Below are 14,738 nucleotides of genomic sequence, written 5' to 3' on the forward strand. Positions count from 1 at the left end.
GTCTAAAATAATATATAGATACAGATATTTTTATCAAAAATCTATCTAGATACAGATACCACATTTTTATATCTAGATACAGGATCTAGATCCTTTAACAACTCTGGTAGTGATGCAAAATCTCCATATTTGAACCGACTTTTTAAAACGGCTAACTAACAATATTTTAACCGGAAAAATATTGCCTTAAGTCTTGAAATTTTGCTAATAGATTCCCAAACCCTTGTGCCATCTATGAGCAAAGTCTTCAGCCTTACGTAATATTTTTTCTGAATAAAATACTGAGTTAGCCGTTTTAAAAAATCGGCACAAATGGAGCTATTGGAACGTATATAATTTGTTTTTTTAATGGAAAAAAAATTTAGCGTAGCTAATTGAACCTTTGTGGGGTTAAGGTGAAGGTAATATTTAAGAGAGTTTTTAATAAAAATCAGGCCCGCTAGAAAATATAATTAAACTCATAACCCGCCCTTTGAATGTCTGTCCCGGCTACTAGGGTTTAGATTGAAAGATCATTTAGAGAACAGTATTAGGACGATGATATTTTTATTATAATTTTATATACGAATAAAATTGTTAACTTTAAAGATGTGTTTTATTTTGTTGTTGTTCCCCTTATAGTAATCATAAAATAAGATACAAGATTATTTATAGAGCTATATACATATGTGATTACTCTATTTCAAAATAATAAAATAATGCCTACTTGAAACTTTTTTGAACCGAACCTATATATATCAAAAGTGTTTGCACTCTGATAATTTTTTATATAGCAAAGATTGGAATTTAACATTTGATTGATTTTTTTAAAAATAAAACAGTTATAGAGCCTTTTCCATACCAATTCGCGTTAAGTCCTACCCTTCCATAAGCATTAAGACCCAAATTGTCGTGAGCCAATTGGACATCAGAGATGTTAACGTGTTTCTGGATATGCAAAACATGACCAAAGTTTTTCGACTTTATTTTTAATATAAAAAATAAATTAATTTTTTTTATAAATATAAGAATTTATATTTTATTGATATTAAAAACTTTTTTTTACAAAAATTAAAACATGAACATTTATATTATATACTCTATTGAAATTAAAAACAATATATATATTTTAAAAAAAAAACAAATAAGGATATATTAAAAATTTATAGTAATAAAATCATCCTTCGAAATTTAAAATTTTTATAAAAAAAAAGAAAGATGTTTTTATAAGCTTAAAATTACATGATAATATATAATATATCTCTTAATGCAAATATTGTTATGCAAAACAAACTGGAATCTGAAATTAAAGGGAGAGAAAGGCGTATATATTTGTATACTATATTCTATAATTATGTAAATTAGATTAAAATTTTCATACTATGTTTCGGAAAGTTGCCGAAATCTTGAGAATCTTCCCAAAATAACCGTTTCGGCTCCGATAGCGTTTCATATTTTTACCCCCCCCCCCATGTTTCACTTTCGGAATGTTCGGTTCCACCTAAAATTATTTTTCCTTGTGGAGAAGAAAGAAATTAATTTTATCAAAGCTCACATATCTTGGGTCGAGCCCACAGCTCTTTACATTCATTTATTTATTATTAAACATCTGTTTTATGCGGGGTAAAATAAAGGAAACGGACGATAAAATTATGGAGATAAGTGTGCACAAAATTATACTAGTCAGTTCGTCGTACAAATTTTTATCCATCAACAGTAATTCACAAGGCATGAACGGTATTTTATATATTACAAATTTAAATTTCCAATCTCAATATCTCATGACCGACCGACCACCAAACTTAAGACATTTAATATTTGGATAAATATATATTTATTTTCTCTAATTTGATGATACGTATATGTTTATAAAAAACTTTTTGATTTTAAGATTTCAAGATCAAACCATGTGAACATATGAGAATATGCATTAAAGGCAAACATTTAGAAGACAATAAAGGTAAAAGTTCGTTTTTTTTTATAGCTTATGCTGTGTCCAAAATCATTTTAAAAAATTTGAAAAGTTTTAAAACTTTAAAATAATTTAATTATTTATTTTTTTTTAGAAAACGCTCTTTTAAAAAAAAAATTATTTTATGTTTAGGAAAAAAGAATTGTGCAAGATTTAACTTAATTCCAATATATATATATCCTTTTTTTTTCATAAAAATAAATAATCCCAGCTATTTTATTCTCCGACATAACGTCGAATATTATAACCACCCAATCGGGTAAACTCTTATCGAACTGTGATAATATATCCCCAAAATTTACCAGAATGTTAAACAAATGCAACCAATTCCTTAGATTGTCAACCAAAGGGCGTGCCATCTCATTGTATATACACTGGACGGTAAATAGACATTTTAAAAAAAAAATCAAACTATTCCATAATATAATACTACTACTGCATGTTAAGACTTGACAAATTTAAGTTTATAATTTTGAAATTTAGCTCCGTAACTTATCCCACTTTATTTTATTTTTTTAAATATTGTTGTGCATATTATAAATTATGCCACTTCAAAATTAATCAATTGTGGCTCTAACTACAGTGAAGAAACGAGTGTTAAATCAACTTACAATAAAAGGAGGTAAATATAATAAGATTTTAATTTAATACATATTGAAATTAAATGTGAACAAGCAATTAATTATAATCGTTAAAAGGAAATGTGTTGGAAATTTAATTAAACATTAATAAAATTGTGTTTGTAGTAAAATATTTATTAATTTGTTAAATTTTTCTTAAATAATAAATAAAAAAAAATGTTTAATATAGAATCTTTATTAGCTAATACTAATTTTTCCAATTTAAATGAAAACTTTAATCTTCGTCGAAAATTCAAAGACCAAGAAGAATACACAAATATTGGAATAAAGAAAAAATATATATAGTTACTAAAATGTTATCAATGCCCGAAAAACAACAGATAAAAATTAAAGACATCGCAAAATACGACGAAGTGTCTACAGCATCGATCCATAAAGTTAGACGGGACACATTATCAGATATAAATGGAGATCCTTTAAAAGAATACAGTATTCAAAAAAGAGGAAGTAAGAAAAAAGATACTTATGTAATTGAAAGACACATCATAAGCATATTAATGGAAAATAATACTCTTACTATCCAGCAAGGAGCCTGATAAAAAAAATACTCCTGGGGCAATTAATATTCGTCAAATCTATTGTGTAAAGATCTTAAATACCCCAAGAGAAAAATTATATTTCTTAGATGAAACTAAAATAAACTTGCATACCAATCTACGCCTGGGCACCATACAATGTCCGTCCAATAATAAAAATCCCATCCTCTAAAGGTAAAATGTAAGCATACTTTGTACAATTGTAATTGGAGGGGGTAATCCATTATAAAATAATCTAAGGAGCTTATAATGGGTTATTATTCCATGATTTTATGACAGAGCTTATCAGGGTCTTACCACCAGATGCAATTATTGTAATGGATAATGCATCTATCCATAGAAGCTATCTTATCCATGCTTATAAAGATAGGATTGAATACCTACCACCATATTCACCTCAGCTAAATCCCATTGAAAATTTTTTTGGAGTCTTGAAATGAATATCGAGCAATCAATCCCCGCCCTAATTCGAAATTATTGGGAATATTATTCAGCTCTTACACAGATGTATTCCTTATGATTTTACAATCACATGCAAAGCTATTTGGAGTTGGGTTATCGCGGGCAACTGATTAATTAAGTGATCCTTATAGTTAATTTGTAATAATAATTATAATATTAACTCTTAATTTCTAATAAGCTACCATCATCAAATTCGTGGAACAATGGAACATTTTGATAAATTATAATTATATTTTTAATGTGTCTATTATTTTATCGAAGTTATTATAAAAATTTATAGTATTATCATATTTTTATCGAAATAAATGGATACAAAATTACAAAATATATAACATTTTAAGAAATTCTAAAATATTTATATCAAAAAGACTTTTTATAAAAAAATGATTTAGAATTGGATAAAATTTAATCAAAAATCTTACTTGAGTTCTCAAAGAAGATCGAAAAAATTTCCCATTGCTCATCACAAATTATATATTTACAACATAATTTCTTTTTATTATTTAAAAACGATTAATCTTGTTAACTAATTGCTTGTCCATATTTAATTTCAATATGTATTAAATTAAATCTTATTATGTTTACCACCTTTTATTGTAAATTGATTATTAACACTCGTTTCACTGTGTTATAAAGGACCTTACTCCAATTTTGCTCGAAAATGATGTAGGGTCTAAAAAACGGATCTTTAAGTACCTCTATTTTCTTTTACGTTAACATTCCTCCCTCATTAATTCAAAAGAGCCTTGAAATAATTTCTTCAATTTTTTTAAGGGCTTGATGGTAGATGAAAACGGTGCTCGTAATGACGTACACGGCGTACATTCTTTTCAAGATATATTACCCCCTTGCCTTTATAGATTACCTACACTCCCACCTTTCTTCAAGGAAATCGCAAATCATTCCAACGCCAACACTCCCGTGATAGATAAAATTTTCGCTTACTCCCTAAGGTTTCCTACCTTGTCTATATCAAATGATGTCGTCAAAAATTTCCGGCTAGAACTACACCTTTCAAATTTATCTCAGACAGTTTCCCTTTACATCGATATAAGCGTATCAGAGCCTAACCCAAATCTATCCAACGGTTCCTTCCTTTACACCTGGGTAGGCAAGACCCGTCACGAAAATATTCATCTACCTCCATTGGCGATCGTCGATATCCCTTTACGCGCTGCCCTGATAATTAGAGAGTATTCATCAATCTCACAATTTTCTACCTCGTGGAGGAATACCTTAAAAATCGAAAATATTCACCTTGACCTGAAGGCTTTCGACGCCAATAACAAAGGCGGGAGGATTGTAAACATCGGAAAAATTTCCGTTGGAGAAGTGGCTATTGACGCGTCCTCCGGAATGGGAGAAGCTAATAACGTCGAGAGCGAGTACTCTCTGTGCAATTCGTGCTTTGTGCAAATTGAGTAGCAATTTTTGTCGAAATTTGTCTTTGTTTAAAATCCGAGCGAGTTACAAAAGTGAGAGAAAGGAAGAAAAACGCGCATAGAAAATCGTTTATTTATACAAAATTACACCATAATTTATTTGTGTAAGGATAACGCGCCAAAAATTTTAATAAACGAGAAAATTATAATTATTGAACATTTTGCATTCCCATTTATTTATACGTTTAATTTATTGGTCCGAAATAAAATATCATGTGAAATTTTTTTTTTTAAAACTCAATAAAACATTTTTAAAAAGAAAATAGGATTATCTCATGAAACTCTATTTTAATATGAATTTTTAAAGTCTTATTTGTACATTTAAATTTTTAACCTTTACGGAACAAGGTCAAGGGAGGAAGATAATATTTTTTGAGTTAAATCTTTTTTTTCTAATGATATATCCCTTTCACTATCTAAAATATTACCCATCTAGACTGCGGGTGAATTCGACCTTTCTTGCCATTTTTTGGAAAACGATTAATTAATATTTTGCCAAGTGGTTCTCCTTTTGGGGAAGCTTATAAGGGCATTTTAACGTTCCTGCTCCATTTCGGCCAAAAAAAAATATGTTCCATTCCATGTGTTATTCCTAAAATAAATATCTATTTTATTTTTAAAATATACAAATTTTATTCACTGATTTTTATTAAATCAATTAAAATCTAAGCATTTATTTGATATAATCTTTCAAAATTATCATAAAAATTTGAGGGTTAAAAACACCTTTCAACTAGTTTTGTTAAAAAAGCCGGATTTGGGTCGATTTTTAAAACGGCCCCATTAAGATTTTACAGTTTTGCTAAAAAATAACTGTAACTAGTTTTATTTTAAACAGAATTGTTAACGCTCCTTTTTAAATGCAGCTAGCTCCCGCTCTTGCTCCTACCTTCTCCAAAGAGGTTAGCTCCCACTCCCGCTACTACATTTTTAAAAGGAGCTAGCTCCCGCTCCAAGTAATATAGTGCCGCTCCTTTGATTTTCATTTTTTTTAGAAGGTATACAAAACAAAATCATATTTTTATAATATTAAATGATATATCAAAATATTTGTAACTTTTATTAGCTTTTAAAAGTAATAAATTTTCTAAATTAGAATCTTACAAACATCCACGCCTCTCCCCTAAGACCTGTTTTGCAATGGTAAATAGGCACTCCACAGGAGCACTAGGGGGAAGCGGGGTATTGTATTTTATAAAGATATTTTTTTAATTCAGGGAATTTATCAAAAATAGTAATTTTGGTATCAATATTTAAAAAATATTTGTCCAATATATTATCTTCCTGATGATCAATTTCATGGAATCCAAAAAAAATTTCCAAATCAATTTGTATTTAAGAGAAAGATTTTTTACTTTTAAGTGCTTTTTTAGATTGAAGCTGCTCACTTTTGAAAATTATATATTATTTAAACACAAAAGACATTTTGCCCTTAAATTTGTTTGATCATTTGGATCAACATCTTTTAGAAGTTTAAAATATTTTTTGTATGATGGAAATGGAAATTCGATTTATTCATCTATGATCTCTAAATCCATAATATAAAACTATTTTTTAATTATATATCTATAAAATGAATATTAATTAATTTGACTTTCCGAAAAATTTTCAATATAAAAAGGAAATGTTTAATATTTAAAATGATTAGATGAGTAACCAATATAAAACTCGGCTAAACATTTAATAATGGATAAATTTAAATTAAATAAAATTTCATTTTTGTTGAATTTTAATTAATAAATATTGTTAATATTTAAAAAATAATTCAATTTATACATTTAATTTAAAGGAGAGGTGGAGTGGCGCTCCTCCACTCCAGCCCTAAAAGGAGCTATTCCCGCTCCCACTCCCCAATTTTGAAAAAATGTGGTGGCGCTCCAGGAGCGCTGCTCCTTAACAACTCTGATTTTAAAAATTACTAGTTATATTTTTGAAATGTAACTGCCAAAAGTAACTAATTACTTTTAAAAATATGTATGTATAAATCTAAATAATATATTCAAATAATTAATTTTATTTTTAATATGTTATAAATTAAATTTATTAATTTAAAATTTTGTTTAGGCTGCGTCCAAAATCTTAAAAATATAAATAAATAAATTTTGAAGAAAAAAATAACATAAGCTATTTTTAATGTAAAATAAAATGATGTCCAATTTCATTTTTCGGTATTTATAAAAATTTATTTTTTTAAAAAAATAATAATAAAAAATAAATTCGAATAAAAATTTATTTTTGAAATTTTTATAAAAAAATTAGTAAGTACAATTTTTAATGCTGTTAATTTTTATTAATCCAAACGATTTTAACCTTTTATATTAATATATTTTTTAGTATCAGAATATAATTTTATGGAAAGCATAAGAATGCACAGGAACCTCTGGTACAAAAATGACTTAAAATTCAGAGATTTTGTAGAAAATAGGAAAATTTGGGAGGAAATTGGAAAAACATCTAACATTATGATCACTATGTTCAGTCCCTTCAAATATTATATAATAAATAACTAATAATTGAATCATATCAAGCATTTAAAATATTTTTATTTTTTAAAACTTAAATGTGTCCAAAGTGTTTTGTTATTAATTTGCAAAAATTTTAGAATTTTAAGGATTTTTTAAAAACATTTTTGATACAGCCTTAAGTATCTGATTGTGTTCGCAAAGGATATTCAACAAGTAATATAATTTCCTGTCCAAATAGATTTTCGTTTCTTAAATTATTACATTGCTGGGTTTCATAATTTTGTAACCAATTTCAAGTAATAAACCTATTTTTTAATATTATATTTCTTTACAAATTTAGCACAATGTATTCCATATTTTTTGCCCTCAAGTTGCTGGCAATATAACATGTATTATTTTTATATTTTATTAAATTAGATCATAAAACTTAGAAGGAAAGATAAAGACTTAGATTATTTCAGAATTAAATAATTTTTGTATAAAATACTAAATTAGTAATCATTACTTACTAACAAGGAAAGACAAAGACTATGAAAGAAAAACAAAATAGATATCAAATATCATTTCCTTCAACAAGAGATTAATCAAATACCCTTCATTCTATAAGCTAATATGTTTTTAAAAAATGGGGAATTATCTAGAGTACTTTTGTCCTGGTCCTCTTGTCAAGGATTTTTTTGCCTTCTAAAAAAATAGGTAAATTCTATGATCTAAAGTGTTTTTCAAATTATACACTAGGATACATATATAATTAAATAAGAAATAATTTTTTCTAATACCCTTACTCTCATTATCACAATTTTTTTGATAAAAAAGACTCCAAAATTATACAGAAATATTTGCAACAACTGCATAAATATATATTATATTTGCAAATATTTGAGTTAAAAAAACATTAATTCTTAATACAAATCATAACCTCAAGTAGGGCTGGGAACCAATAGTAAAAACCCAATATTAACAAAATATTGTATTGGTATTGGAATTGGGTGTAAAATATTGGTATTGGTTTAAACAATATTTTCTATTTCTTGTATTGGTATTGCTATTGGTATTAGTTTATATTGGTAACTATTGGTTTATATTGGTATTGGTTTAAATTCAAATTACAAATTAAAAAAATAGAAATAGTGATTATAAAACCCTTAATTTCTAATTTTAAATAAACATGGGGAAAAAAATAATGATACCATAAAATCAGGGCTAAGAACCAACTCTTAAAATTTTACTGAATTCAAATTCTTTTTTTAAATTAGGAATTTATTAGACGATGTGAATATAAAAAATTTTGATTTAATCATGTATTTTTTGTATCAACAATAATAAACGTTTTGATTTTGAACCATTTTATTTATCACAAAGAACATAGCAAAATAAGTAAACTAAAAATGTAACATAACTGTCTATTTATACAAAATATAATGCAAAAGAATGATATAATTTTAATATAAGGGAAATAATTTTATGTATTTAAGAAGAATCTTGCATGCGCATTCAACATTTTAGGCACAGGCAAGCTTGTATAGTATGCTCATCTAGTGAACAACGTTGGTCTGTTATAACATACAATCCTTCTGAAAAAGCCCTTTCAGAGCTAGATGAGGTGGCCGGAATTGCTAGATAATCTCTGGCAAATTTTGATAATACTGGATATCTATTTTTATTTAATTTCCACCAATCTAATGGATTTGTATCATTGGAAATTATGGCTTCATCTACGTATTTACTTATTTCTAAGTTGTTATTATTATGAGGTTTCACCTGATAAATTTTGTCATAAAAGGACAATTTTTTGTTATTTTGTGCTTCATTTGTAAGTTCCGCTGAATTGTTATTATTTATTTTATAAATATTGTATTCATTAGTAAGATATCCAATAAGAGTTTCCATATTATTATGCTTTAATAAATGACTTGATAGTTTAAATCTTGGGTCAATCATTGTTGAAATAATAAAGAGGTGTTTATTAAAATTAAGTTTTGAGGCAGCTAAAGAAGCTGTCTTTAAAATAGCATTAGGATTATTATTATAACTCTCCACATGCTCAAAAATACTGGAATATAAAGGACTAATTGTTGAAATTGATGGAGTATTAGCACATGAGGACATTTCTGTAGCAAAATTAAATGGTTCCAGAAATTCTCGGTATATTTCTATATTATTCCATGCTAAGGCACTAATATAATTTTCTTGATTGGTATTTTGTAAATGATTAGTATATGTTGTCCAATAGGGTTTGAGCAATATTGCTCTTTCAAGCATTTGGTATGTTGAATATTAACGTGTTGGTATATCCAAAATTGGGTGAGGAAATTTTAAGTGTGGATTTTTTTCAAGATATATTTTTTCGAGTTTATTAAATTTAGATATAGAAAGTTTAAAAAATTTTTAAAAATTTCTTATTTTTTTTAAGTTGTATTTAAGGGTTCCAATGCAGCCACCAGCCAAATGTATAATATGGCAAAAGCATTTGCACACATTATCAAAATTATCTTTGTTTTAAAATTTTTAGAAATGCTAAATTATTACTTGCATTGTCTAATGTAATGCAAAAAAAATCAATTTCAAATTTTACTTTTAATACAGAATTAAAAATATTAATAGAATTATGTGCTGATTTAAAAGTAAAAAAATCTAATAAATGATTATTTAATTTAAAATCATTATCAATATAATGAATTGTTATTCCCATAAAGGGTATTTTATTTGGAGAGGACCAAATGTCCATTGTTAAGGAAAATTTAGATGTAATGTTAGAAAGTACAGAATTTAAATTGATAAAAGAACTGATAATGTTTCATAATTTATATTTTTAGTGTTTTTCTAGTAACTAATGTTAGTGAAGGGTTACAATATGCTAGTAAATTTTTAAAAGTGATATCCCTATTGAAAAGGCTAAATTATTTTGAATGAAAAAGTTTATAATTAAATTATTTAATTAGCTTTATTATTTATATTATTAAGTAAAAATGATTTTATTGTCTTAATTTTTTTACAGCCAATATTTATTTGCTCACATTTCTTATATAATGTTGGGTGGATATTTTTAAGATGTGTCCATAATCCTGAGGTTCCAAAATTGGGAAGTGATATTTTTTTTTACATTTATTACAAATTGCCTTTTATTATTATCACAAGTAGTATAAAATTCCCAGATTTTTGCTGAATTTCGTCTTTTATTAGATATTGATAATTCTTCTTGTTCATTATCGCTATTATTATTAGTACCAACAGCATCTATATTTATTAACTCTATTTGGTCTTCATTGATTATAATATCCTAAATAAATAGATAAAATTGATAGGTATCATGTAAAAAATTTACTTCCATAATAAACTATAATTATAAATAACAGAAATATTGATATCATAGTAGTATTTGGAAGAAATAACAGATGTAATCAGTTTTTGCAATGAAAGTAAAAAAAATACCACAATATAATTATCCGCGATAAACCCAAATAATTATGTTATTTTTAATATTGGTATTGGTTAAAATTGTATTTAAACAATATATCAAAACCAATATATTTAGGTAATTGGTATTGGTTGTAAAAGCAATACCAATATTTAAATATATTATGGTTTATAATGGTATTGGTATTGTAAACCAATATTATATTGGTATTGGTCCCACCCCTAACCTCAAGCCCATTTTAGAATTAATAGACCATTTTAAAATTTATAAGAATTAGAAACTAACTAATAACTAGTTACTTTTGAAATATAATTGTAACTACTTATGTTTCAAAAGTAACTTTTAACAACACTAGATTTTAGACAAAATAATAATGTAAGCTTGATGATTTTGCTCATAGTTGGCAGAAAGGCTTGGGCTTCTACTTGCCAAATATTGAGGCTTACACAATATTATTTTTGAATTTTTAAAAATGTTATTAATATAAAATAATGATAAATTTATTTGTTATGTGAAGCAAACTAGAATTAAAGAATAAAAAGAATATTTAATGACAGACCGAATAGAGTGTTTACGTTTCGTTATGTAAAGCGCAAAGAATGTATCTTAAATGCTATCATGCAAATTGATAACAATGTATAAACCTTAATAAAAACATAAACTGATTTTTTTTTCGAAAACACCATTTAGGTCGCACTATTATGAATTATAAATATTATTTTTATAAAAATGTGCAATAATTGGTAATTTCGGAAATTTTCCAGTCACCAATCTCGTTCTATAATTTTGCTCGTCATTCCCAGAACGTGTTCCAAACGTTTCATTCATAAAATACTACTATAGTTGATACATTTCAATGTGAAGTAAAATCGAGTTTATAAGGTGTTTTCTTTTCGGACCATTTCACTACCTCATATAATCAATATTCATATAAAATTGCATTTTATTTAATTTGTATATATATATATATTATTTAATCAGTTATAATACAAACGAATGTAAAAATTATTATGATTATATAAAAATAATTTACATAATTTATGTCAAAAAAGATGATATAATTGTTAATATGAAAAAATATAATAAATTCTAATTGACATTTTTGTGAAACAAATGATGTTTGTATTTTTAATATTTATTGAGTCAACACATCTTACAGCTCGACCTGATGCTTGGGCCCAGTCAAGCTTCAGGCAGCTTGTGCAGGTAACTAGCCTCTGGTTCCTATATTAGTTGCATATTATTTAATTTGGCCATTATCATATATTAGATTTATAAAATTTTCTAGAATTATGTTTTAGAAATGTTTTTATATTTAAAACATTATATTTATTTTCATTATAGTTTCAAAAGTTTGAATTTAATTTTTTTGATATTTTGGACAGATATTGTAAATAAAAAAATCAAGAAATAAAATATTAACTAAGCAATCAAAGTATGTATAAACATCATAGTAGTTTTATTAATGATAATATATTAACTACTATAAACATAATTCAATTCCGTTTTTTTAAATTTAATAATTGTGTGGTAAAATATATTCCTAATTCTAAGTTATAGATAATGTTGCTTCCATTTTGTATAAATTTCAGATTTTGAGATCTGGGGTTTTGTCCAATAATGCTCTTTGAAAGGATATACATCATAATATGGATCATATAATAAAATTTTATCTTCTTCATTGATGTTATGTATATTGTTTTGTAAACATAAACTATCTTCCATATTATTTACTATTAGGTTATCAATATCATGAAATTTTTCTTGGTCTGTATAATCAATTTTATTATTAACAGCATTATCCTTTTTTATATTTTCTATTGATTTCTTGTTTTTAATATGTGTGTTTGATAAAAATTCACAATAGTTTTGCAAAATATTTAAGGTATATTGAATGTTTAAATTATTTTTTTCTAAATTTATATCTTTGGTCAACAATTTTTCATTAAAATGTATGTCAAGTTTTCTAATGTTATAAATAAAGGCATAAAAATTAATTGCAGTATTTATAATAAAATCATTTTAAATTATTTGTGTCAATATTAGGTTTGATTCAAAAAGAAAATGCAATTTACTTTGAAGCTATTGATAATGCCAAGGTATAATAAATGGCAGGTACAGAATTTTTCTGATTTTTTTCATCTAAAAGATATCTGATAATTTGTTAAAAATCAAATCATAGTAAATTATTGAATTATACTTATTTATAATATTTTGGGCTAATATACAGGCATCTGTGCATTCATATTTAACAGAAAGTTTTTGCAGTAAATTTTGATCCCACTTTTCAAATGTAGCAGTGTGCTTCAATATATCAGTCTTATTAATTATTGCTGTAAATGTATTGAGTGATTTATTAAAATTGTTTTTTGATAATCCTGATGTTTTTATTGCTAAATTCTAAATATTATGTCATATATTCTCTTTCAACCAATAATATTTACTTTATCCAATGAGGATGATTTAATTGAAGATGCTATATATAGACTGATTATAAAGTTAATAGGTGATTTTGGGGTTAGGCTTTGTGAATCATATACTCTAAGAATCTCTTCTGCTTTTCTAATTATGTAAGGTAATTTAATAGACATTATATATTGATGATAATGATAATCAAGTTTACAAAATATCAAATATACTTGATAATATCTGATGATACGTTAAACTTTTCTCCATAATATTGAAGCATTTCATATTCTTTGGAAATTTGAATATTCATTTTCCCACCGATTTTTAAAAATAGATATGTTAATGTAATATGTTACCTATCATATAATCTGTCAGCTGACAATTTTAGGTCAGATGGCAGATTATATCTAAAAATATTAAAAATCACATTAGCTTATGTTAACAATATGATGTCAACAAACTCATAGATGTTAGTAAAGTTGTCTTAATGACGTGTAATAAATAATTATTCTAAAAAAATAAAAACTGGAAGAAATTAGTGATACATCCACAATTTTTTAATTAATATTCATTATTATATCTTAAAATATATATTGATAAAGATATAATATTATGTGCTTTTTATCGATGTTTCCTCTTTATAATCAAAACAATTTTAAAGATATCAAATAATTAAAATTAATTCCTTTATAAAAATAAAATTTTTAAAAATTAATATTTTGATAATTAAAAAAACTAAACTTAACATATTCTTATGCATAATTTGAAATTATAATTTTGTATTAGCTTCATTTTGAATTATTTAAAACGAATAGAATATTCAATTCGTTTTCAAATGAAAATTCAAACGCCTGCTAAAGTATTTTTAAAAAATATTACTGTATTATTATTATTGATTTATATTTTATAATAATCATTCCTATCTCTTATCGCATATATATTCCAATTTAAGTATTTACATTCAAAGCAGAAAATTATTTGTTATTAATTTTTTCTATGAATTGATATCGATTTCGAATTTTTGACATTATATATTACCATTATATTTCTCAGCAAACGATATGAATCCTTTTAATTGTAAACCTAATGTAAAATATTTACATTGATTTGATTGAGACTGAGAATAGCTAAAAACATTATATTGAAACTTAAGGAAGTAAGGGCAAATGCTGATGATGAATTTCTTAAATTATATGCCATTGTTGAATAAAAAGAAAAGCTATATAAATTTATTTATCTACCTAAGCTCATCGTTCCATTCTTAAGATGTGGTCAATTTAAAAATACTATAAAATAAATTTATTAGCTCCCTTCATTTATAACTAAAATGAATAGAAGGTTCTTGATTAATCAAGCAGTACATACAAATCTACAAATATGCCATGCAGAATTTTTCCGAAACTATTTTAAATCT

General features: G+C 25.4%; 2 protein-coding genes across 2 annotated transcripts in view; one reads left to right on the top strand and one right to left on the bottom strand.

Annotated features, from left to right (window-relative positions):
• The window catches only part of LOC135923442 (uncharacterized), a 30,705-nt gene extending 25,464 nt beyond the window's left edge, over positions 1–5,241 (top strand). Inside the window, exons 26-30 of the mRNA XM_065458181.1 lie at positions 822–951; positions 1,614–1,716; positions 1,871–1,939; positions 2,163–2,332; positions 4,365–5,241. Of these exons, the coding sequence (XP_065314253.1) occupies positions 822–951; positions 1,614–1,716; positions 1,871–1,939; positions 2,163–2,332; positions 4,365–5,015 (1,123 nt within the window). The 3' untranslated portion in view covers positions 5,016–5,241. The remainder of the gene's footprint in view (positions 1–821; positions 952–1,613; positions 1,717–1,870; positions 1,940–2,162; positions 2,333–4,364) is intronic.
• Positions 5,242–8,991: 3,750 nt separating this feature from the next.
• On the bottom strand, positions 8,992–9,759 carry LOC135924018 (uncharacterized). The gene has a single exon (XM_065459066.1). The coding sequence runs from the start codon at positions 9,757–9,759 to the stop codon at positions 8,992–8,994; it is 768 nt and encodes a 255-aa protein (XP_065315138.1).
• Between the last annotated feature and the right edge of the window lie 4,979 nt (positions 9,760–14,738).

Source organism: Gordionus sp. m RMFG-2023, chromosome 2 (genome assembly GCF_954871325.1).
Source record: "Gordionus sp. m RMFG-2023 chromosome 2, tfGorSpeb1-WG-v2, whole genome shotgun sequence".
Taxonomy (NCBI): domain Eukaryota; kingdom Metazoa; phylum Nematomorpha; class Gordioida; order Chordodea; family Parachordodidae; genus Gordionus; species Gordionus sp. m RMFG-2023.

Coding starts and splice junctions, on each gene's coding strand:
- LOC135924018 (XM_065459066.1), bottom strand. CDS start 9,759: ATGCTTGAAAGAGCAATATTGCTCAAACCCTATTGGACAACATATACT.